This window comes from Podarcis muralis, chromosome 5 (genome assembly GCF_964188315.1).
Source record: "Podarcis muralis chromosome 5, rPodMur119.hap1.1, whole genome shotgun sequence".
NCBI classification, from domain to species: Eukaryota; Metazoa; Chordata; class Lepidosauria; order Squamata; family Lacertidae; genus Podarcis; species Podarcis muralis.
In genome coordinates, this window is record NC_135659.1 from 98,294,401 (window position 1) to 98,320,260 (window position 25,860).

The following is a 25,860-nucleotide window of genomic DNA, read 5'->3' on the forward strand; positions in this document are numbered from 1 at the left end:
CTGTCTAGGTTTGTCATTGCTTTCCTCCCAATTCATAAATACTAATTGCAATAACAACAATAATAACTGAAAATAAACCCGAGGATAAACGGAAGACAGGAGGCGAGAGAGGGGCCTCCCTCCCTCCGCCTCCAGCATCCTTCCCTTCTCCTCCCCCGAAAGCGGGATGCGGGCCCGGGCGCCTGCTTCCCTTAGCAACGGGGAGGCCCTGCGCCGTATCCAGGGGGCGGGGCCTCCGCCCGCCGCCCGCGCAGGCGCCGCGACGCACTTCCGGCTCCTTAAGGGAACGTGTCCCTGGGCGCCGCCGAGGCCGCCTCCGCCGGGCCGGAAGTGCGGACTGCGTTGGGGACTGTAGACGATGGAGCAGGCCGAGGCGCGCAACGGGTACGGGGCCGGCGACGCCTCGGCGGCCGGGGCGGCCGGGGCTCGGCCTCCCGCCACCCCGGAGGGCATGGCGCTGGCCTACGGCAGCCTGGTGGTCATGGCCCTGCTGCCCATCTTCTTCGGGGCGCTGCGCTCCGTCTCCTGCGCGAAGGGGAAGGTGAGGCGGGGGGGGGCGGCCAGGGGCCGGCGGAACTCCACGAGACATGAGGGGGGCTTGTGGAGCAGGATGAACCCGGGGGGGGGAGAGACGCAGCTCTCGGGGGGTAGAAGGTATCTGCCTGGCATGCAAAACGGGCCCCCGGCTCAGGGCACCCCGAACACGGTATTTCCAGGTAGGGCTGCGAAGGATCCCCCGCCTGCAGTTCCATCCAGCGGCTGCCAGTCAGTGCATGCCCTACTGGGCCAGGTGGACCTAATGGTTTGACTTTTTCCTCTCTGGCAGTCACTCGTAATTATTATTATTATTATTATTTATTATTATTATTATTATTATTATTATTATTATTATTATTAATACCCCACACATCTGGCGGGGCTTCCCAAGCCACTCTGGGCGGCTTCCAACAAAAATAAAATACAGTCATCCACCAAACATTAAAAGCTTCCCTAAAGAGGGCTGCCTTCAGATGTCTTCTAAAAGTCTGGCAGTTGTTGTTCTTTGACATCTGGTGGGAGTAAGATTGTAGCCGAGTAAGATTGTCTTCCATAAACACGGCTTTAACAATGAGTCCGTAAGTGACTGTGGAGGCCAGTTCTGGATCCACACGTCCTTCCCCAGTGGGGACATTGGTTTCCGGGCGGGAGTTGATCACGGTGTGGATTTGCCAATTGTGCCTTCCTCTTAGCACGTTTCTCCCTTGCGTCCTGAGTTCGAGTGTCTTCAAAGCCCACGACACCTTTGGTAAAGGGTTGACTGGGGTAAATGGTTTACCAGCTTCCCATAGAATCATAGGGCTGGAAGGAATCCCAGAAGACCATCCAGCCCAAACCCCTGCAATGCAGGAATGGCTGCTGAAGAACCCCTGCCAGGTGGATGTCCAACCTCTGCTTAAATGCCTCAGGTGGAAGAGAGTCCACCCCCTTCAGAGGGAGCCCGCTTCGCTATCAAAGCAGGTTCCGTGTTTCTTGTGAAGGAGGTGGGTGCCGTTGGCCGTGGTTAGCTATGGTGGTTAGGCAGTCTATCCCTGAATAGCAGCACATGGTGAGAGGGAGCAGAGGGACATTATGTTCATGGGGTTCTTATGTTCTTGGACTCCCTGAAGGAGGGTCTCCACCCCTATCATTCTGCCAGGACACTGAGATCCAGCACCGAGGGCCTTCTGGTGGTTCCCTCACTGTGAGTAGCCAAGTTACAGGGAACCAGGCAGAGGGCCTTTTCGGTAGTGGCACCCGCCCTCTGGAATGCCCTCCCATCAGATGTCAAAGAGAAAAACAACTATCTAGCATTTAGAAGACATCTGAAGGCAGCCCTGTTTAGGGAAGTTTTTAATGACTGATGTTTTAATGTATTTTTAATCTTTTGTTGGAAGCCACCCAGAGTGGCTGGGGAAAACCAGCCAGATGGGTGAGGTATTAATAATAATAATAATAATAATAATAATAATAATAATAATAATAGTCCCTGACACCCCCTCCAGTCTTTCGGCTTGCAGCAGGCGTCTTTGCTTCCTCCCAGTACCTGAATAGCCCAACTATAGTTCTGTGATTCTCTGTGCCCGATGCCTGTGTTAGAAAGCAGGGCCCTCTTTTCATACATGTAGTGTGGTGATGGCGTGTTCTCCCCACATGCTGCAATTAGGTGCCCTGTCTAATGTTTTTCTTTTTACTTCTGGCCATGTGCAGAGCATAGAATCATAGACTTGTTGAATAGGAAGGGAACCTGAAGGCCATCTAGTCCAACCCCCTGCAATGCAGGAATCTCAGCCAAAGCAGCCTGCCTCTTGCACCCTTCCCTTGCTGCCTCCTGAGTTTTGCATTAGGCCATTGGTCCCATCTAGCTTTGCATTGTCTACCCCAGCAGTTCTGTCTCCTTTCCAGGGTATCTCCTGGGGCTGTGTGTGTTTGTGTGTGTGTGAAAAGCATGCACTCCAGCAAGTGTTTCTTCCTTTCCAAGTTGAAAAAGGATTCACTTTGCTACATGCAGTAGCGCTGGCCTATTTAGCACAGGACTTTTTGTTCCTTTGCTCTTGCGTGTGCACCTTGGGGAGAACTTGGGACGGAAGGAAGGAGGCCAACTGACGTGTTAGCAGGCAACAGGGCCAAAGTGGAGAGCATGCCCCTCCTCCTTAGATGCTTGAGTGCTTCCTTGGGCAGGCAGTTGTGGCTAGCTGTGTGCTGACGAGCTGCTTCTGTAGAGAATTCATGCTTTGCATATGCTACATTAGCCCCTTTCTGTACGTTTCCCTTTATGAAATTGTGAATGTTGTGTAGGCTGCAGATAAGAAAGAAAAATACATAATCTTGGATTCGTGCACTGAGGCTGGCAGGAATCAGGTTTTTTTTTTAAAAAGAAATACTTCACCTGATACATAATTAACATCTGTTGTTTTAGTGCCGGAAGCTGTGGGGAGGGCACTGGCATAAATAAAGTCATGGAATCGGTTGGTGGCTCCAGCCCAAGATGGTCAGACCTGTTAATTTCTTTAGGGGTGGTATAATTCAGCCTTGCAAACATACTCACAGAAGTTATGAGCCTGGAAACAAAAGGGGAACCTGTTCTCTTCCAACTTCCTTCAGTTTCCGTTTCTGAATTTTGGAAGGGATGCCGACTGTCCACAGACTATTTCAGGTCTGAAATAACAACAGGTTCCCCCAGCCACTCTGAGGAGCAGGTGGATTGAGCCCCCATTATCGTATTAAAAAGTGCCAAAATAATTGCAGGCTGATACCTCAACTGGCCATGTAGTGCTGCATTGAAAGGTACCGTATTTTTTGCTGTATAAGACGCACCCAGACCATAAGACTCACCTAGTTTTTGGAGGAAAACAAGAAAAATAATCTGAATCTCAGAAGCCAGAACAGCAAGAGGGATCGCTGCGCAGTGAAAGCAGCAATCCCTCTTGCTGTTCTGGCTTCTGGGATAGCTGCGCAGCCTGCATTCGCTCCATAAGACACACACACATTTCCCCTTAGTTTTTAGGAGGGGAAAAGTGAGTCTTATAGAGCAAAAAATACGGTATTTGTCACAAAAATGTCTTCAGAACAAGAAGCTGAAAAACAATGAAAAAGGTGTTTGTGTGAGTGTATCAGAGGAAATTTCCATATGACGCATTCCAGTAGGGAAACGAATTTGCCTCTGAGTGTGCCTGGCAACCCCATTGCTCAAGTTTCCTGAGGGCTGTAAAAGCAGATGTGGTTAAGTGGATGCAATATCTGCCCTACATTGCAGTTATTCTGCTTCCAGTGGGAAATAGGGAAGAGCACATTGGTCACTGTCCAGGCTGATGGGCTGTCTTGTAACACTGGAACATGTGGACATCCAGTGAAGCTTAATCTTGCAAGATTCAGGACAGGTACAGGAACGTCCTCCTTCATGCAATGCATAGGTAAACTGTGGAACTGGCTCCCACAGGAGGCCATGTTGCCTACCAATTTAGATGGCTTAAAAAAAACCAAATTTTTGGCAGAGGAGAGGGCTATCAGAGGCTTCTGAATATCGGTGCTTCTGAGTACCAGTTGCTAGAAACCACAGGAGGGGGTAAGGGCTCTTATGCTTGAATCCTGCGTGCTAGTTTCCCAAAGGCATCTAAGGGAATAATAGGATGCTGGACTAGATGGGCCATTGGCCTGTTCCAGCAGGCTCTTCTTGTACAGTCATACCTCGGGTTAATGTACGTTTCCGAGCACAATTCAAAGTGTTGGTGCTGACCTTTAAAGCCCTAAACGGCCTTGGTCCAGTATACCTGAAGGAGCGTCTCCACCCCCATTGTTCTACCCAGACACTGAGGTCCAGCTCCGAGGGCCTTCTGGCAGTTCCCTCATTGCGAGAAGTGAGGTTATAGGGAACCAGGCAGAGGGCCTTCTCGGTGGTGGCGCCCGCCCTGTGGAACGCCCTCCCACCAGATGTCAAAGAGAAGAACAACTACCAGACTTTTAGAAGACATCTGAAGGCAGCCCTGTTTAGGGAAGCTTTTAATGTTTGATGTATTATGGTATTTTAATATTTTGTTGGAAGCCGCCCAGAGTGGCTGGGAAAACCCAGCCAGATGGGCGGTGTATAAATAAATTATTATTATTATTATTATTATTATTATTATTATTATTATTATTATTATTAAAGTAGCTTCAGGTTGAGCATTTTCAGGTTGCATTCCGCGGCGACCCGGAAGTAATAGAACGGGTTACTTCCGGGTTTCGTCACTCGCGCATGCACAGACGCTCAAAATGACGTCATGTGCAGAAGTGGTGAATCACGATGCGCAGACGCGGGTTGCGCTCTGCTCAGGATGCAAACGGGGCTCTGGTACCACTGTATTCTTAATATCTTTGCTTCTAGAGTTCTGAATAAGGTATCCTTTCCGGCCTAAGGGGCTAACATTTGACCAACTTTTCCTCTAGAATGCTTCGGATATGCCGGAGACCATTACCAGCCGAGATGCTGCCCGCTTTCCTATCGTTGCCAGCTGTACCCTCTTAGGCCTCTATCTCTTCTTCAAAGTAAGTAAAACCACTGGGGATCTTATTGCAGTCTTCTGCTGGCTGACAGCTAATCCAATAACTCTCCCTTTTGTGGGTGCAGAGGAAGCAGAATCACTACTGGGAAGGGGGAACTGGCAGAAACCTTCCTGTCCAAAGTGTTCACAATAGTGTGGTGTCTCCATCGGGCCTCTGGGAGTTGTGGGGTGCTGAGCATTTTGCAGGTGGATGCTGTCCGATGCTGGTAGAAGAAGGTCTTTCATTTCCTGGATCTGCCAGCTCAGTGTTTCCAGCTTTTGAAAAGGCTGGGTATGCCTCTCCCATAATAAGAGGGTCTACTTGTACAAACAGTGTAATATCCTGGGGGGACAATTCCAGCTTTTAGCTATTTTATGCAGCATTTCTATTCAGGATTTCCCAAAACTATGTACTTGGTAAAGTGGATGAAACACAAAATCACAGAATTAAAAGCAGTGTAATAGAACGATAAAGGCAGCACCATTGAAATATCAACGGAGACAACAGGATAATGTTTTAAAAGAACTGAAATATCTAAAAGTGGCAGATTAGACAAAATTAATAAGAAGCAGCAGCTTTATTTAGCCGAAATAAATAAAAAATCCATCCATTGTCTAAAGGCAAAGATGGTGCCCGGTGCATCCCTGCTTGGCAGTGTGTGTGTGTGTGTGTGTGTGTGTGTGTGTTAATCCAGGCTCCATAATCCAGGCTCCACAACCACCAAGATGGCTCCCTTCCTCATGCTCTGGCATAGGCAAACTCTAGCCCTCCAGATGTTTCGAGACTACACTTCCCATCATCCCTGACCACTGGTCCTGTTAGCTAGGGATGATGGGAGTTGTAGTCCCAAAAACATCTGGAGGGCCGAGTTTGCCTATGCCTCCTCATGCTCATCAGCTTCACCACCCACAGGATGGGACAGAGCAGGGCCTCCAGTACTAGCTGGAAAGGCTAGAGAGTGGAGCTGATCTGATCTGCTGCATTGCCTGTTTCCCTTCCCCCTCGCACAGTGGTAGGTCGTCTGCTTTGCACGCAGCAGGTTCCAAGCTGCACTCTGAAAAGTTTAGGTAAAGTGGGAGGATAGATCCATTTAGCTCCAGTAAAAGTCCAGAGTGGATTGCAGCATCAAATGAGTTTTGCAGTGTGCACCAGGCCTGAGGAGACTTCCCCAGTGCTGTTCTCCTGACTAGCATCCAGGATACCTCGGAGCAAGGCAAGGCCTAGCTTGGTTCGCCATGCCAGTCCAGATTGCCTCCTCTGCTCTGGTTGCACGCAGAGTGGGTGCTGATCTACTTGTTTGGGACACTGGAAACCCCTGGGTGTGGAAGGTGTGCAGAAATGGACATGCTTCCATTCCCACCAGAAGTCTGGATTCTGGTTGGTGCTGAATTCTTCCCCGTCCCCGATCTCTGGTAGTAGGAAGGCTGAGCACCTCTGCTAGAGATCCTGGAGATGCCAGGGGTGAGATGGAGCTGTAGAAGGCACCTTCATGTGACCACTTGCCTAAGCCATTTCAAGTGCAAATGGGCGGTGGGATATATAGTTTCATTTCATTCCAACTGTTTGCATACCGCTTAAGGAGGGAGAAAGGTTGTTTTCTGCTGCTCCAGAGAAGCGGACACGGAGCAATGGATCCAAACTACAAGAAAGAAGATTCCACCTAAACATTAGGAAGAACTTCCTGACAGTAAGAGCTGTTCGACAGCGGAATTTGCTGCCAAGGAGTGTGGTGGAGTCTCCTTCTCTGGAGGTCTTTAAGCAGAGGCTTAACAACCATATGTCAGGAGTGCTCTGATGGTGTTTCCTGCTTGGCAGGGGGTTGGACTCGATGGCCCTTGTGGTCTATTCCAACTCTAGGATTCTATGAATCACCAGAATTTCTATCGGGTATACAGTTGGATTACAGGAAACATACAATGGATAAAAGAAATTGAAATTGATCCTGAAGTCATAAAATGCCTGCTGAAATGGAAAGGTCATTGTCATAGACGTGATGGATTGGCCTCAGAGATTGCTAACTTCCTGGATTCCTGCTGCGTTTCTGCCAGACGAAGCCAGCCTTGGGCAACTGGCGATCACAGCCTGTACCGGCAGGAAAGGAAATGGAATAATTCTAACTGGCAATTGGTGTTTCCAGGGTGACTGTTTGTTCATCGCACAGGATTTGTACCTTAGAGATACGCAGATAAGCTGTGTTGGAGGTCAGGAGAATGGAGGCCTTTGTGAGGAACAACTGCAAAAGTGGTCAAGGTGACCAAAGAACAGTTGGTTACTGGTTCTAACTTTAGAAAGCTTTCATTGTAACTATCACAGAGTTTTTCCAGTCAAGAACTTCTTCCCAACCAGCACGGAATTAACCTTTAGAGGCAGCGCTATTAGAAAATTCATGAAAAAGAACACACACACTTCTCCTAGGGGAGAAGAAAACCATCTGATCTGGGCAATGAGACTGGGTAGAGATGATGCACCCCCATATTTATGTCAGACCCCTGGTCTGGCATAAGACAGCCTTCTCTAACCTGGTGCCCTCCAGATGTTTCTGACTACAACTCCCATCAGCCCCAGTCAGCGCATACTGATGGGAGTTGTAGTCCTAAACATCTGGAGAGCTGCTCACATCTGTCAGAGATTAAAAGAAAGCAAAATTACAGCCTTGTGGCTTAGATGTGAAAGTTTAAAAGCAGTAATTATGCTTCCGGGTTGTTCTTCCTCTGTTTTGACACGTTGCATAGTTAGAGAGCAGGTTGTTTAACCTGACTGGTTTTTCTTGTCTTCTAGATATTCTCTCAAGAATACATCAACCTGTTGCTCTCCATGTATTTCTTTGTCCTGGGGATCCTTGCCCTCTCCCACACCATCAGGTAAAAGAAGGAGAACAGCGGATGGCTTGAATACTGTGTGTTGCGATTCCATTTAAAAGAAAAAGAAATCTGAACCCTGCTGGTTGCAGCAAAACAGCCTAAACTTAGCTGGGATTTTTCTTTTAAGCAAAATTAGAGGGCCTGAGCTGAGGATGCTGGTGGCTCCTGGGCAATACGGCTTCATCTAGCAGAGTTATCCCTCCTCTCAGCTCTTTCCTGCCATTACAGGGTTCTTCCTTCTCTCCACACGCCTCAATAAATTCCCCTTCATTTCTCGCTCTAGAGCAAACGAAGCCAGTGATCTCTTCAGAAATTGCTTTTGGGACATTGGGGCGTTCCCAGTGGACACTGTTAGCTAATATTATTCCAGAGTTGGCTGCTTCCAAAACTGCTCTTCCATCCCTCAGCTATATAATAAATTTTCCTCTGTTTGAACTAACTTACGTTTCAGGATGAGGAGGAGAAGGGATGAGATCAGAGGTTTGTTAGCAGAGCTGGAGGTTGGGAGCATGTCTCTGTGACTCTGCAGCTCAGGGTTTTTCAGACTGAGGGCTGCATTTCCACATGCCAGCGGCGGGTGGGACAGAAAGCAAATGTGGGTGGAACAATTAATGCAGAAGCCTAGTTTCTACTGCCTCTCTGTCCTCCATCCCAGCTGGCAAGGGCCATTATCAGAGTTAAAGGGTGCATTCCAGGCAGGGAAAAGCCATGCAAGCAAAACTAGGAAGTGCTTTTCAAGTGTCTCCTGGGAGTCCCCTTTTCAGGGTGTTCTACTTCCCTCTGACATTGGAGGCAGGAACATAACACAGCTGGCCAATGAACTTCAGCAGTCTGCAGTGCCATTCAGTGGGTGAAGAGGCAAATCAAAATGTTTCCTTGGCAAAGGGATCCTCTTAAATCCTTGGCTTTGTATTTTTGCTGAAACGGCCACTGTTCTGCAAAAGCACCACATCCAATAAGCAGGATGATATTGGCATCTATAATGGCATAGCTCAGTTTTCCTAAAATCTTTGTCAAATTGTACCTTGAAAAACCCACTCATACCCGCTCTTTGAACACTACTTTTAATGAGCTGCTGCTGGTCAATTCCAGGGTCTCTGCATCTCAGTACAAAAAAACACACACAAAAACCTTAGCTGCCTTTGGGGGCAATAAGGCCCCACTCATACCTGCCCCCCTCCCTTCCCACCAGGCCCCATCAGGATTCAAATGAAAGATGCACAGTGCAGCTGATAAATTGGCTGTTTCTTACCAAATTCAAAATGAAGCTGTCTGGGTCAGCTTAATATTGAGCCTCCCATTTTAGCTGGTTCTTAGTGTGGGGCTGGTGATGAAGCTGGGAACTCTTCGTACAGGTAGCAGCTCTTAAAGCATGACCTCCTCCCGTATTTTGTCGTCATGAATAACGACATCCCTGAGGGGGTCATTTGACCTGTCCTTAAAGGCGACGGCAGAAGGTGGTTTAGGCCTTGCAAATAACCTCACACAGGTTACTAGCCCACTTTGTTCAAGTATAAAACGTGTCCCTAAAGGGAAAAGGGAAACCATGGTTTGCAAGACTTCCTTGCCTGGAGCCAATTTGTGTGTGTGCCTCTTAACAAGCTTGGCTCAGTTTCCGCTGCATGTGTGTGCATTAGGCACTTGACTGGGGTGAACACTCACTGAAGGCTTTTGAGCTAAACTTGAGGCCGGCAGGAATGCTTAGTGGGTTCACCCTACTGCCCTCCTCTCTCAATAATAATAATAATAATAATAATAATAATAATAATAATAATAATTTATTGTTTATACCCCGCCCATCTGACTGGGCTTCCCCAGCCACTCTGGGCAGCTTCCAACAAAATATTAAAATACAGTAATCCATGGTTCTTCAGGAGTCACCTTGTCCCTTCTCTGCTCTTTATTTCAGCCCCGTGATGAACAAATTCTTCCCCGTCAATTTTCCCAACAAGCAGTACCAGCTTCTCTTCACTCAGGGCTCTGGGGAAAGTAAAGAAGGTAAGTCCCTCTCTGCCGGCCAGCTCGAACTCCCACCCAAAGCATTTCCTGTGCAAATCCTACATTTCTCCTGGCTTGCCTGTTCTTTCTGATTTTCCCCAACTTGAAGGCCATCAGTAGCCTTGCCTGCAGTTTTCTGCTTTGGCTAGTGGGCTCTCCCTGGAGTTTCTAATTATTTCAATATGGCCAATATGCCGGGCAAGTGTCCTAGGCTCCCTTGTCTTCCAGTCGTCACACCGCTGTTGCTGTTTCTATGCCCACACAGGCAGCATACACCTGTGGAATGATGTGCTTTAAATAATTTAAAAAATCAAAACAAAGATAAAAGAACTACATACAGTCAGAGAATCAGTTGAATATCTAAAACCTCTCTTAAGTGGGTCTTTCTGCTTGCAGGGCATATGGCCCGTCCCCCAACCCATAGTTGCGTTATTTGCAAGATCCACCATTTCCATTCACTGGATTTTGGAGAGTGGGGCTGGGTAAGATATCTCTCTCTCTCTCTCTCTCTCTCTCTCTCTCTCTCTCTCTCTCTCTCTCTCCCTGCAAAGCTTCAACAGTCTAGGTGGGTCAGCGGTCTGTCTTAAGTCAGCTTTGTGAGCTCATAATCTAGGTGCGAAAACAAGCGTCGCTTCTCTTACTTAGCTCTTTGCCAGGGTGCCTGGGTGCTGCCTATCCCTTACTCTTGCTTTGTATTAAAAGAGGCTGATAGAGGTGAAAACGACGTGGTGGCTTTTGTTGCAGAGATTGTCAACTACGAGTTCGACACCAAGGACCTCGTGTGCCTGGCCATGAGCAGCATCGTTGGAGTCTGGTACCTGTTGAGAAAGGTACGGCCAGCCCCTGGCAAAGCCTGGGAACCACTTTCCTGTTTGCCTGAAATTCTGGGCGTGCCTGGGGGGTGGGGAGGCAAGGGGGTGAGCTGTGCTGGCGCTGTTTTCATTGTAATTATCTCGTATGTTTTTAATAGATAGGGGAGAGGGAGAGAAGAGATTTAACCCTAGCAGTGTTTAATTGCTTTTAATGATGGTTTCCTCCTGCTGTTTTTACCTTTTTTATTTTTATCTGTAAGCCGCCTTGAGTGCCTGTCAGGGGATAAAGTGGGGCATAAATAAATTAATAATAATAATAATTTTAGTAATTATAACAATTTTTAAAATATATAATATATAAATATATAGAATATTTATATTTATAGTATACAGTCATACCTCGGGTTAAAGTTGCTTCAGGCTGAGCGTTTTTGGGCTGCGCTATGCGAAAATGGGTTGCTTCCAGGTTTCGTCGCATGCGCAGACGCTCAAAATGACGTCACGCACATGCACAGAAGCGGTGAATCGTGACCCTCGCAGACACGGGTTGCGTTCTCTTCAGGATGCGAACGGGGCTCCGGAACGGATCCCGTTCACATCCAGAGGTACCACTGTATATATAAATTTAATAATAATATGCTGGGTGCTGACCTTCTCTGCCCTTCTCCCAGCACTGGATTGCCAACAACCTCTTTGGCCTGGCCTTCTCTCTCAACGGGGTGGAGCTGCTGCATTTGAACAATGTCAGCACCGGCTGCATCCTCCTCGGGGGGCTCTTCGTCTACGATGTCTTCTGGGTAAGCAAGTGCTGGTTTCTCAGGGTTTCTCTAAATACTTTATTTCTGTTGTTGTCGTTTAGTCGTGTCCAACTCTTCGTGACCCCATGGACCAGAGCACGCCAGGCACTCCTGTCTTCCACTGCCTCCCGCAGTTTGGTCAGACTCATGTTTGTAGCTTCGAGAACACTGTCCCACCATCTCATCCTCTGTCGTCCCCTTCTCCTTGTGCCCTCCATCTTTCCCAATATCAGGATCTTTTCCAGGGAGTCTTCTCTTCTCATGAGGTGGCCAAAGTCTTGGAGCTTCAGCTTCAGGATCTGTCCTTCCAGTGAGCGCTCAGGGCTGATTTCCTTCAGAATGGAGAGGTTGGATCTTCTTGCAGTCCATGGGACTCTCAAGAGTCTCCTCCAGCACCAGAATTCAAAAGCATCAATTCTTTGGCGATCAGCCTTCTTTATGGTCCAGCTCTCACTTCCATACATCACTATTGGGAAAACCATAGATTGAACTATACGGACCTTTGTTTGGCAAGGTGCATTTATATCCCACTTTCCCCCCAAAGAGCTTGAGGTGTGGTGTTCATAGTCCCCCCCCCCCCCCGTTTTATCTTAAAAACAACCCTGTGAGGTAGGGTAGACTGGGAGGTGGTGACCGGACCCCGGGGTCACCCGCTGGGCTTCATGGCCAAGTGGGGATTGGAACCCTGGTCCCTGTCAAAGCATTACACCGCCCTGGCTCCTCCTTGGGGATCTATGGCAGAGTGAGTTCATGCCACTGTGTGGCTTCTTACGTTCTTGTGTTACCAGCTCTGTCTTATTTATTTATCACATTCATATTCAGCCTTTTCCTCCAAGGAGCTCAGGGTGGCACACGTGGTTCTCCCCCTCCTTTAATCCCTACAACAATCTTGCGAGTTTGGCCAAGTTAACGGAGAGGATTCCTTATGAATCTTCTGACAGTTATTCTCCTAAGGAAGGCCTGGTCTTCGTTGGGTGGCTGCCGTGGTGCGAATGCTTAAGCTGCAGTCATCATCCTTCTCACCGTTCTTCTCTCCTCTCTAGGTCTTTGGCACCAACGTTATGGTGACGGTCGCAAAGTCCTTTGAGGCGCCCATAAAATGTGAGTACCTGGTTTTTGAAACCTTTGGCGGCAGGAGCAAGGCTAACTGAGCCACGCTGCAGTTTGAGCAACAGAGAAAGCCTTTCTCGTAGAGCAGGGTATGCAAAACCTCCATCCCGTGGGGCTAATTCAACCCAATAGAGGTCCTGAACTGGACTGTGGTGCCAGTTCCCTCAGAACCACTCCTTCTTGCCCCAACTCCGACCTCAGGTGTGAGGCAGGTAAAGGCTTGCTGTCGTGGCTTTGGAGTCCGTTCACTTTGGTTTCAGGTGACTGCTGGGCAGCCCCGCCCACCTGTCAAAAGTTTGGCGGTGGGATCTGGTCCACCCCTTCCACTGAGCAATATTAGCCCAGTGACGAAAGATAGAGCTCATTCCTTGGCCTGTCGCTCTAGGGCCACTGTCTGTTTTGGGTGCTCACGATGCCATCGTACCCAACCTTACAAATAATAATAATAATAAATTTTATTTATACCCCGCCCTCCCCAGCCAGGACTGGGCTCAGGGCAGCTAACATCAAAGTATGACGCATTAAAAACATAAATCAAACAATTGATTAAAATACATCTTAAAATCAAATTTGGAGCAGAGTAAAATCAGACAGCAACCCATGGATTATAACTATAGGGGATGGGAGCATTGAGTGCTCACCAGGCCCAACTGTTTGTGCTGATCTTATATGAGCTGTTGGGAAGGGTTAGGGAGGCCACTTACATACTGGGTGTTATAACAAAAAAAGGGGGGGTGCGTCAGACTGGGCCCTGACCAAAGGCCTGTCGGAACAGCTCCGCCTTGCAGGCCCTGCAGAAAGATGTCAAATCCCGCAGGGCCCTGGTCTCCTGCGACAGAGCGTTCCACCAGGCTGGGGCCAGTGCCGAAAAGACCCTGGTTCTGGTTGAGGCCAGTCTAATCTCCTTGAAGTTCAGGACCTCCTGCACTGGGAGAGGCACCAGTGTGTGTTTAATTTTTTTAAATTTAAATTATTGTTATTATTATTTTTACCAACAACCAAAACACAGTCAAACCCCCCAGGCGGCTGATACATTGGGTATACATAATCAATAATAACATATTCAAATCAACCATATGTACAATTCTAAATACATTAACGCTCCTCTCTCCACAAGGTTTATTTAACTTTTAACATTTTTATTGCCCTAAATTGTTCAAACCTGCCCAAATCTTCTCAAACCAACCCTCCTCCTCCTCACTGACCTTAAACCCTTTCATTTTGTGTATCTTCACAGTTAGATATTCTAAAATTATAATATTTTCCAGTTTTTCTTTGGATCGTATAAATCTTTCGCCCTTTTACCGGTGTGTGTTTACAGCAAATCTGCCGTAGGCTTTGAATGACAAACTTGGACTCTCTCTCTCCTGCCATGGGCTGAACCCCTCTTCTCCCCTCTTTCCTCTCTCCCAGTGGTTTTCCCCCAAGATCTTCTAGAGAGAGGCTTGGAGGCCGACAACTTTGCCATGCTGGGCCTGGGGGACATTGTCATCCCAGGTAAGGTGGTTGAGGAGTGTGTGACTATGTGACGGTTCTGTGCGATGGAACGGCCCCTCTGGCTCTCGCCTACTGCTCTTGGGGCTGGAAAGAAGGAGGCAGCTTCTGCACCCCTGGAGAAAGGGAAGGAGGCTTAGCAGAGAAATGGAGCGGAGCTAGAAAGTCATCTGATCATCCCACGTTCCATAGCGCATGGGTGGGGAACTCTTTTTGGCCCAGGGCAGGGCGGGGGGCAGACCATAGGCCAGTTCCCTGGAGGTGGGAGAGGATAATCCACCTGCCAATCACCTGGCCCTATTTTGACATCAGAAGATTGGCAGGTGAGTTATCCTGTCAAAAGTTTTCAATCCAGCCTCTGCTAAAACATGGCCTTTTCCCCAGTTGCCGGAAACTACAAGAGGGGAGATGGGACGCGGGTGGAGCTGTGGGTTAAACCACATAGCCTAGGACTTGCCAATCAGAAGGTCGGTGGTTCGAATCCCCGCAACGGGGTGCGCTCCTGTTGCTCGGTCCCTGCTCCTGCCAACCTAGCAGTTCGAAAGCACGTCAAAGTGCAAGTAGATAAATAGGTACTGCTCTGGCGGGAAGGTAAACGGAGTTTCTGTGCGCTGCTCTGGTTTGCCAGAAGTGGCTTAGTCATGCTGGCCACATGACCCGGAAGCTGTACGCTGGCTCCCTCAGCCAGTAAAGCGAGATGAGCACCGCAACCCCAGAGTCGGTCACGACTGGACCTAATAGTCAGGGGTCCCTTTACCTTTACCTTTACAAAAGAGGAGGGTGCTCTTGCGCTTGTATTCTACTTGAGGGTTTCCCTGCAGGCATCTGTTTGGCTGGAGTGTGGCATAGGATGTTGGAGTAGATGAGCCATGGACCTGATCCATTAGAGCTCTTCCTAAGAGCTGTATGACCTGTTGTCTATCCCTGCCAGAGGTCCCAGCGAGTCGCCTTGATATTGCTTTCAGCCACAAGGGGGTGCTGCGGCCTCACAGATCATATTAGGAGCAGGGAGTCTTGAGAAGGGCAGTGTGGCTGAGTGGGTGGGTGCCTGGCACAGCCTCCTCCCTGTAGCCCTAACCGCGACTCTTCCGCTCTCTTCTCTTTTCCCTACCTGAACCAGGAATCTTCATTGCTTTGCTGCTGCGCTTTGACATCAGGTAAGCCCCCTGCCCCCCCCCCCCAAGTGAATGTGGAAAAGACCACCACTGGCAATCCTGTATTGCTGAGTGATGCCCTTTTTGTGAAAGTCTTCTCTTGGAAAACATTGGGAGCAAGAGCGGCTGTCGTTGGAGGATAAGGTGGGGTGGGGAACAAGGGCCCTGCAGGCTTTCTCTGGTCATGCCTTTGTGGCCTGATGGCATTTCTCTGCTTCTTTGAGACACTTTTCTCGCCTGTTCATGGCGTTGGGCGGGCTGTTAGGGAAGCTTTTCCTGCCCCTAGATCACCGTAACGCCTACTTCTGCTTCCTTCCCTGACTCAGCCTCAAGAGGAACACGCACACGTACTTCTACACCAGTTTCGTGGCTTATATCTTTGGGCTGGGCCTCACCATCTTCATCATGCACATCTTCAAACATGCCCAGGTGAGCTGCTTTTACCTGCATTTAAAGGCCACCTACCTGCCTGCAACGGCCAGTTGCCTCTTCTGGGAAAGCAGGAAGTTCTTTGAATTGGAGATGGAAAAGGGGAGGGGCAGGTGAGAAATGAAGAGTTTGGCACCGTTCCAGCAGCCCAGTAGCATCACGATAGCTAGATGTCCTGCTGGGACACGGCTGCTCCCTTGTAAAAGGTGCAGAACTCACGGTTTCTAAGCAAACAGCCCCTCACAGCAGCGAAGGCTTGCCTCTGGGCATCTCACCAGTGACCCAGCTGGCCAAAAAGAGAGACGGCTGCCCCAATCCTAGCTGGCTTGTGGGGTATTCTTTTTAAGAGGGCTCCTGGCTTTATAGGGTTCATGGAAGGTGATCCTCTTCTGGGTTGCATTGCCTGAGGGGGGAAGGCAAATGGCGATCTCCCTTCAGCCAAGAACCCTCTGCCAGCCAGGCCAGTAGTGACGGAGGTTGATTCAAATCCTGGTTCCCTCAAAGAGCACTGCGTTGGAAAGTTCCCTGGTGCTAGCTGAGATCTGCTTCACAGAAACATAGAATTGCAGATTTGGAAGGGGCACCAAGGGTCATCTAGTCCAACCCCCTGCAATGCAGGAATCTCAGCCAAAGCATCCAGGACAGATGGCCATCCAGCCTCTACTTAAAGACCTCCAGCGAAGGAGAGCCCACCGCCTTTTGAGGTAGTCCGTTCCCTTGTCAAACGGCTCCCATCTGAAAAATTTTCTTATGTTTAGTCGGAAGCTTCACCCAGATCCGATTTACAGATAAGGCAAGTGTTTTGAGAAGAGCGGCTTGCCTCGCCCCAGAGGCCAGTGCTCTCCCATGGCCTGTTGCACCAGCGTGAGACCTGAGCTCTAGCTTCCTGGGTCAGACCAACCTGGGGCCTCTGGGTGAAGCTGGACTCCCACCAACCCAGCCAGGACTGGTGGGAATCACTGTCCCAAGTACAGTGGTACCTCTGGTTGCAAACGGGATCCGTTCCGGAGGCCCGTTCGCAACCTGAACAGAATGCAACCTGCGCGCGCACGGGGGTCGCGATTCGCCACTTCGCATGCACATGACGTCATTTTGCATGTCTGCGCATGCGCAAGCGGTGAAACCCGGAAGTAAGCTGTTCCGTTACTTCCGGGTCGCCGTGGGACACAACCTGAAAACGCTCAACCCGAAGGAAGTGTAACATGAGGCATGACTTTATCTGGAGGAAGAGTTGCTTTAGGCCTAGCTCAGGGGTCTGCCTCTGACACTTAAACCACTTGGTGCCTTTGGCTTGGCAACTCTGGCCCCACTGGCCCGGCAGGCCCACTGCAATCCCTGTGGTCAGTTTGCAATTCTGCCCTTGACCTTCCGACTTCCTTAGACTTGTGAGTGTGAATCGGTGAACGGACCTTCAGTGCGGCAAGCCTGGCCCTCCACACTAACGCTGTGCCCCTGTAGTTCCACTCTGTGCCCTATTTTGGCCCAGCCCGTGTCTGTCTCCCGAACCCCGTTTCCAGCCCCCTCTCTCCCTTCTAACGCTTCCCACCCCCCTTGATTTCCCCTCTCAGCCTGCCCTGCTCTACCTGGTCCCGGCCTGCATCGGCTTCCCTCTCCTGGTGGCCTTGGTGAAGGGAGAAGTGGCAGAGATGTTCAGGTAAGAGATGCTTTGCGGCCACACGCCACTTGCGATTCTGCCCGGGCAGATCCAGCCGGGTTGGGGGACTCTGCGGGGAATGGGGCACAGCTGAGTCAGCTCCTGTTTCCTTCCGATAGTCTTCAGAGTGTGAAGTAGGCCTCTGAAAGGAGGTAGTAGTAGTAGTAGGTAGTAGTAGTAGTAATAATAATAATAATAATAATAATAATAATAATAATAATAATAATAATTTATTTATACCCTGCCCTCCCCAGCCGAGACCGGGCTCAGGGCAGCTAACAACCAATAATAAAAACAAGTTGATTGAAATACAACTTAAAAAACAAGATTTAAACAAGGTACAATTGGGGATGGGTCCAGCCAGCGTTTGGGTCGAGCCAGAAAGCTGAACGCCACCAGTGCCACACTGGAGAAGCTCTGTCCTCATCCCATCTGCTGGTTATCGGCGTTTTCATCTGCCATGAGTAGGTGAATTGGCCTTTGCCAGCCTTGTGCCCTCCGGGTCTTTTGGACTACATTTCCCATCAGCCAGCATGACCATTAAGAACACAAGAAGCACCTGCTGGGTCATGGCCAGTGAGTGGCCCATCTAGTCCAGCATCCTCTTCTCTCAGTGGCCAAGCAGATGCCCCAAAGGTGAAATCCAAGGGGGGTGGACCAAAATATCTGCTGCAGCATAAGCAACCCCATTCTCCTGTGCTCAGTAAAAGCATTTTGAGAGTGGCATGGATGCCAGGAGTGGCCAAGGCACCTGTGGTTTGTGATTCTTCTGAGCAGGAAGTGAGGGGCTTGTGGCTCTGCCTGCCCCTCCTGCATGGCACTGCTCCTTGTTCCCCAGCTCAACAGAATGGGAGGAGGATAAAACCCCAAGGGGCAGGAAGCTGCAGCCTTGAGCTAATAGGAGAGCTGACAATAATACCAATCTATTTCACATCTGGCAACCAATGCGCCTCTTTGGTTTCAGATAGTTCATGACGAGTCTAAAAAGCCCTGGACACAAATTTTCATGGTCCTCTAGCAGCTATAGTGGCTCGTTTACCAGAAGTAATGTATTGAGCGTTAAAGTGTTTACTCGATTCTGACCAAACTAAGCCTCCTGGTGTGTATTTTGCTCCTCCGCAGTGAAGCCGTTGTGCAGACACTGTCGGTGGGGTAGCAAAACTTGTCACTGACGGCCTGAGTGTTGGGGAGGTTACAACAGAGAGCCTTGTTAGATCCAGCCGTGTTGAACTACAGAGGAGTGCCTCTGAACATGTGCAGAAAATCCTCCCCCTTAAACTTCAGCTAGCTTTCAAACATGCTGGGTTCGGGGTAAGACGACAAGCCAAGAAACTTTCTCTGAGTCAGTTGTTTTCGCTTCTTCTTGGGCTGGAGCCACCTAGAATCAGGGTCCCTCTGTGATGGGCAGCCAGCCTCCCACAAATAAATACACAAATCCCTGAGTCTGCTGCAATTTAGGGGTGTCCCCCCCCAAACAACTGGGGGGTGAGCGGGTGGGTCAGGCTCCCCATTTCCGCATCAGATTCACAAAGGGGTCCGAGTGCCTCTGGGGTCCCTGCGTGGCTGGCAGCGAAATCTGCGGATGTGGAAAAGCAGTTGTGTGGTTCTGTGCCAGTCCTTGAGTTATTCTCCCCACCCCACCTCCTTGGAAGTGCTGTGGGGTTTGGAGGGGGGTGGGAAGGAAGAGGAACCGGTGATGAAAGTGATGAGCGGAAGGGCCCCCCACCCCAGGAATCCCGGCAGGTGTCGTGCGGCCTCCCTCGGCCCTCTTCCAGGTGGCTTTGATGAGCAGCCGGTTCCTGGGGGTGCTGACAGGTCTGATGCAGCACGGCAGCTGGCCTCGCACTCTCGGGGGGCACCCTGACCTTCACCCCGGGCAAGCTGTGAGGAGGGTACCTGCCCCCTCCAGTCCCCTGGGGGGGCCTTTCTTCTGATCAAGCCATTCCTGGAGGATTTCTTGTGTTCCGTTGTTGGGTTTTTTGCCTATGTCGCTTTGAATGAAAGGCTGGGGCGAGCGGGGAGGGTTTCAGTGGCAGGAATATGGGGTCCTGCCTGATATCTTGGCCTTAAGGGCCTCGATGAACTGATGGTGTTTATACCTGGGAGATCACCCACTAAGCCATTTATTTACTTTGTTTGATAGAATCTATATACCGCTGGATTGTTAAAACACACATGCCGTCAGAGCGGTTTACCAAAAGGAAAATCACCCAGAAGAAAAATTAGCAACAATAAGTTGCTCAAAGAGTTAAAACAGCAATAGGCTGAAAACAGATTAAAACTTGCATCAACTGTCTGAACAATTTACCATATTTTTTGCTGTATAAGATGCTCTTTTCCCCTCCTAAGAAGTAAGGGGAAATGTGTGTGCGTCTTATGGAGCGAATGCAGGCTGCGCAGCTATCGCTGAAGCCAGAAGAGCAAGATCCCTCTTCTGGTTTCAGGGATGGCCACGCAAAGCCTCTTGAGTGCAGCCAGAGCGCTCCTGCCTATTCGCTCAAGAGGCTTTGCGTTGCTTTCTTGTTTCCCTCCTCTAAAAACTAGGTGCGTCTTATAGAGCGAAAAATACGGTAGCTGTGGCTGCTGGTCCCTGCCAGCTCCACGTGTCCGGGGCACAAGGGACACTTCAGGGCTGGCCTTTGCCTTTCGCCATCGGACAGAAAAACCCAAGCCAAAGTGTTTCTCAGAAGCGCAGGGCACATTTGTACATAGCGGCAGGTGGGCACAGAATTGCTTTCAACCTGTTTTCCCGTGAATTTTGAGCTTCCTTGAAGAGAGAAGTTTGGACGGGAATGAAAGTGTATCTGAGAAACAGGGCCCTGTGGTCACAAAGACCCGGACACCATCTCGTTGAGGGCTCAGAATACCTTTGCTTCGTGGCTCGGCTGCTTTCAGAGCAAGGCTGCCACGTCCCGCCTTTAGTCCTGGGCTCCTTGCCCTCGCCACTCTGACCTTTTCTCACCTGGGCAGCCGTGGAGCAGTGCCAGCTGCAAGGTTTGGAGGGCCCTTAGGCAAGACACTCTCCCCGCAACCCGACCTCCTTCCCTGCATCTTCACCAGTTGAGCTTGGTCTCCTCATCTTCCTCTTCCTCTTCCTCCACCACCTCCTCCTCGTCTCCCCCACTGCCTGGTTTGCTTCCCTGACAGGGAGCTCCTGAGCCAAGCAGGTTGCTGACATCTCCTTCCTTCCTTCCTTCCGTTCCTCCTTGTGTTTGGGACAGGGGGGTTACAACAGTAGGGGCAGAAAGGGCTCGTCCACCTGGCAAGGTAGCCCATCTAGGAGAAGGAAAACTCTGGTCCTCAACCTCTGCTGCATTGTGGGACGTCTAAAGGGGGAATAAAAGGCTAAGAAGCAAAGTGGAATTCCTAAGATGGCTGGTGGCGCCTTGTCTGCTGTTGGGGTGCTTCCAAGGGAATGGGGGCAATTTGCAGGCCCCCAGCTGGCTCCAGCCCACTGGCCGGTAGCCGGGCGATCTCCGGTCCTTGGCTCAGCATGAAACAGCAATCCACAGCTTCAGAAGCTGGAGCACAGCTCTAATCAGCAGAGTAAATAACACTGCTCCAACAGAAGTGGCAGGAGACGGCTGCGAGAACATATTTATAGGCAGCTTATTCACAATCATGTCTTCTCCCTTCGTGTCCAAGAGCAAGCAGCAAAAGCAACAGCTATACACACAAACGGGAAGGTCCCAGCAAGCTGTGTTGGAGTGTAAACAGACATGTGACATAACAACAATCCACACATCTGTTTTAAGGTGGAACGGAATATCAGTATCCTAACATCCTCCCCCTTTCCGTGTAACCTGTATCAGCTGCAACTCCTGCAGCCAAGCTGGGGCCAAATGTCTCGTTCTGCTTTCCTTTGGGCCGTATTAGCGAGGCTGAGAGGGGGGCCTTGTCATCTAGGCAGCCCAGGACTTCCATCCGCCCTGCCCAGGCTTGCACCCTGGGGATTTGCCAACACAGTGGTTTGACTTCACCCCTGGAGGTGCACTCCATTGTCTGTCAGGACAGGTGGATAGCAGCAACGGTGGTGGAGGAGGGGGGGCTGGGGCTGTTCTGTTGGGTGGTTCTCCATCTGTCGCCCGGCCATGCTGGCCCTGGCAGTAGAGCCAGCTGAGGCGGGGGGAAAGCTGCGTCTCTGTGCCATCTCCCTCTTTGCAGCCGCTCTCCCTGCCGCCCTTCCTAAGCCTTTCCCTTTCTTTCTCTCTCTCTCTCTCCTCCTCTCTCTGCCCTGTCTGTGTCTCTCTCCCTGCAGCTACGAATCCTCCGCCGAAATCTTGCCCCATACCCCACGGCTCACCCATTTCCCTAGCGTCTCCGGGTCTCCGTCCAGCCTCGCTGACTCCATGCAGCAGACACTGTCCTGCTCCCACAGACGCCGGCAGCAAAACCCCAGCGCCATGTAGCTCTCTCAGGCCTGCCTGTGTAGCCAGGTAGGGGGAGATCCAAGATTTAGACCCCAGGGACGGGGGGGGGGGTAGAGGAGGGAGGGAGGGTCTCGGTACCTTGAGTTGTCAGCTTCTGCAAATGCATGCCCTGCAGGGACCCATAGGTCCTTTCTCCCCACTTTCTACACACCAAGAAGTGCGCCCACAACCACCCCATAACGTGCTGGTTGCACCCAGGTCCTTTGTCTCCAGCCTGGTGCTCTCCAGGGGGGCTGGACTACAACTGCCAGTCAGCACAGGCATACGGTGCTAGGGCTTATGGGGGGGCATGGCTGAGCTGGCAGGGACTGATGGGAATTGTAGTCCAAAACAGCTGGCTGGTCCGTGGCTGGGGAAGAAGGGTCACGGGTTTAATGCATGGCAGACAGGGCTGCAGAAAACCCTTCTGGGAATGCGGCAGAGCTGTTGCTAGTCAACATTATTTGGGGTTTTAAAAAAGTTATATACCGTAGATTCTGGCTTATTAGGTGACGGGGCGTATAAGACGAGCCCCCAAATTGGCAGCTGCCAATTGGGGGGGGGGTCGACTTATATGCCCAGTCTTATACGCGGCAGCTTCGCTGGGCGGCTTCCTCCCGGCGCGGAGCGGAGCCTGCAGCCCACTGCTGCTGCCCAGCGAACCCATACCCGGCGTATAAGACGACCCCCGACTTTTTAGAGGATTTTCCGGGGTTAAAAAGCCGTCTTATATGCCGGAATCTACAGTATATGGAGAGCAGATACATTGAAATGGACTGGAGTTATGATGTCAGTGGATCTGCTCTGAGTAGGACTAAAAGGTAAAGGTAAAGGTACCCCTGCCCGTACGGGCCAGTCTTGACAGACTCTAGGGTTGTGCGCCCATCTCACTCAAGAGGCCGGGGGACAGCGCTGTCCGCAGACACTTCCGGGTCACGTGGCCAGCGTGACAAAGCTGCATCTGGCGAGCCAGAGCAGCACACGGAAACGCCGTTTACCTTCCCGCCATTAAGCGGTCCCTATTTATCTACTTGCACCCGGGAGTGCTTTCGAACTGCTAGGTTGGCAGGCGCTGGGACCGAACGACGGGAGCGCACCCCGCCGCGGGGATTCGAACCGCCGACCTTTCGATCGGCAAGCCCTAGGCGCTGAGGCTTTTACCCACAGCGCCACCCGCGTCCCTCTGAGTAGGACTAGCATTGGCTAAAGCCCCGAGCCCCAGATTTTTGCCCAAAAAACCGGCATGACGACCCAGCAGTGAAATGTGGAGTTGCCAAGGCACCTCTGCAGTAGAACTGTTTCCGCCAGGAGGTGGCGTGGAAATGCAGCTGGCCAAGGGCCAGATTGGGAGTGGGGAGCTGGGGCAGGAGACGCCTCGGAAGGAAGGGCCTTAGCTCTGTGGCTGAGCACCTGCTCTTGATGCAGAAGGTTGCAGGTTCGAGCCCCGAGGGCATCTTGCAGAAGGCCTGCCTGGAACCCTGGAGAGCTGCTGTCGGTCAGAGTTGGCACTCAGGAGCGTGAAGGACCAGTGGTTCCTATTGCCTGCCCAGTGGGCCTGCATTCTTCTCTCCCTTAGTTCCCGTGAGCCAAATTTAGTAGATGGGGGGGGGCTGGACACCTGTAAACTTGTCTCCCTCCAGTAGCCTGGGAAAAGGTTGTGCTTAGGCTCCCAGTCCTGGAATCACAGAATCGTGGAGCTGGGCTCCCCAAAGGTCATCTAGTCCAACCCCCTGCAATCCTCAAGGCGGAAGGTGGTGGAAGCGAAGCCACTTCCACCCATCTCCTCTCGGGTCCTCTTGCAACTGACTCTTTGCTCCGGCCGCTCTTCCCGGAGGTTGTTGCTGCGGCGGCAGCTTGCATGCCTCCCACAGCGAACTGCCCCGGGCACAACCCAGCAGGGAGTTTCTGCTGCTCCGGAGCTGCCTCACGCCCTTGCCCAGCCTCGTTGGCTCCAGCGTGGCTCGCACAGGAAAAATGGCACCCTCAGCCGTTGGCGCAGCCTGCTGTGGAGTTGGCACAGGGCTGCCTCCACCGTGACTTGCCCTTGTCCCACTTGGTGCAGCAGAATGAACACACCCACTCAGGCGCCGTTGATGCGTTGAGGGGGTTCCTTGGGTTTGCTTCCCCACTCTTGTCCCCTGTTTCCTGTCCCCCACCCCCATAACACAGAGCCAGGGAAGGCCGGGAGAATTCATTCTCTGCTTCAGGTACCCCATCCGTTCCCGGCTGCCGTTGTTTGAATATCTGCTTTGTTCATGGGCCTGATTTGCAAAACCTTGCCAGGGCCGTGCCTTATAGCTTAGAGGCCACGCTTCAACTGCAGGGAAGGGTGCAGAGCTGCGACCTCTCAGAGAGCCCAATGACCTAAGGCTTGGGGGGGGGGGGATTAGAAGGGCAGGGCTTTCCCTTCTCTGCTTGAAAAATATCATGTCACTGGGGAACTCTAATCCAACACCTCCCGCCGCCCCGGGAAAAAGGTCTGAATTCTGGGACAGTTCAAGCTCCTTAAACTCCTTTTGCCTTTTCTTGCAAGGCATGGGGTGGGGGGACAAAGGTATTGATTAATGGAGTCGTAGAATCGGAAGGTACCCCCAAAGGTCATCTAGCCCAGCCCCCTTGCAACGCAGGCATCACAGTTAGGTAGGTAGACCCAGTGGAGGTCGTCTCCTAGCACCCAGCTGCACTTCTCTGCAGAATCTGTAACAGAAATCCTTGTAGCTTCTATATCTCTCTTCCGAGCCTTAAGGGCTAGAAACTTGGCAAAGTGTTTTGGTTTCAGAAAAGGAAGAGGCATCTTTGGTTTGTGTGCTTGGGAACTTCCGCCCAATAATAATAATAATAATAAATTTTATTTATACACTGCCCTCCCCAGCCAAGACCGGGCTCAGGGCAGCCCGGTATAAAACACCCGATATAAAAGCAATTGATTGAAATACAACTTAAAAACAAGATTAAAATACAACATTAAAATACAGTCTCATTTCAGTGGAAACTCAAATCAAACACTTTTGGGGGGATGAAAACGTCAAGTCTTCACCGAGGCTAACTATCCAGACTGGTCCTACATGGACCAGAAAAAAGCCAGGGAAGTCCCCAAATAGGAGTTCCATCACAGATGGAGAAAGGAAAGAGGGGAAGGGGATCAAGTTGATTCCAAGCCAAAGGCCAGGCGGAACAACTCTGTCTTACAGGCCCCGCGGAAAGAAATCAGATCCTGCAGGGCCCTGGTCTCATGAGGCAGAGCGTTCCACCAGGCTGGGGCCAGTGTTGAAAAGGCCCTGGCCCTGGTTGAAGCTAATCTGACTTCCTTAGGGCCCGGGACCTCTAGGGTGTGGCTATTTATGCACCTTGAGGCTCTCCGTGGGGCATACCAGGTGAGGCGGTCCCGTAGCTACGAGGGTCCTAGGCCCTTGCCCCAACTCTGCGTGCAGTTTTTGTCTCCCAGGGCAGAGCTGAGCTTCCCAGCTGGATCTTGTGCCTACCTTGCCAAGAAGGCGGTTGCCCGACTTCACCCTCTCCCTCCCTCTTTCTCGTCTCTCCCCAGCTACGAGGAGAACTCTGCCCCCAAGGAGGTGCCCCCGGGAGATGCCAAAGAAGGGAAGAAGGAGAAATGACCTTGGGACGCTCAGCCGGGCTGGGCTCCGTCTGCTGGCCGCCCGCCCTCCCCGCCTCCCCATCGCAAGTGAATTTCGTTTTTTAAAAGGCAACTGGATCGTGTAACAGCCATGTGTGTTTGTACGTGTGCATCTGTCCGAAGACTGGCGGGGCAGGGGGTGGGTGGACAGCAGGAGGAGCGCCCCCGTATATTGACCTCCTCTCTGCCTGCCTGCCTCCTTGCCTGCCCGCAGCTCCTCCTGTTCCCCCGGGGAGGAAGAGGACAGGGCAGGTGGGGGCAAGAAGGCAGCTTCACCCCTTCCGCCAACTGCCTTTTGACGCCCACTCCCCTGACCGCCGTTCATTGTCTTGGTGGGAAGAAGGAAATATGGGAGGGTGGGGTGGGAGGGGAGAGAAAGGGAGACTATGAGCTGATTTTTAAATTTTGTATTGTGGATTTGCTTCTTCTCATATTAAAATGAAACAAAACAAAAAAAAATTATTGAAGGAC

At 51.0% G+C, this 25,860-nt stretch overlaps 1 protein-coding gene across 4 annotated transcripts; it reads left to right on the top strand.

Moving 5' to 3' along the window:
• The first annotated feature begins 295 nt into the window (after window positions 1-295).
• Window positions 296-25,860, top strand: HM13 (histocompatibility minor 13). 4 transcript variants are annotated; one of them, XM_077929450.1, is made up of 13 exons: window positions 296-541; window positions 4,942-5,040; window positions 7,816-7,898; window positions 9,808-9,896; window positions 10,599-10,726; window positions 11,380-11,505; window positions 12,549-12,606; window positions 14,029-14,112; window positions 15,230-15,266; window positions 15,590-15,692; window positions 17,261-17,346; window positions 21,605-21,782; window positions 25,300-25,860. In XM_077929450.1, the coding sequence occupies exons 1-12, from the start codon at window positions 359-361 to the stop codon at window positions 21,753-21,755; spliced, it is 1,227 nt and encodes a 408-aa protein (XP_077785576.1). In that variant the 5' UTR covers window positions 296-358; the 3' UTR covers window positions 21,756-21,782; window positions 25,300-25,860. The 4 variants fall into 4 exon arrangements, with proteins under 4 accessions (XP_077785576.1, XP_077785577.1, XP_077785578.1 ...); XM_077929451.1 differs by having other exon boundaries at window positions 10,641-10,726; XM_077929452.1 differs by lacking the exon at window positions 21,605-21,782 and having other exon boundaries at window positions 301-541.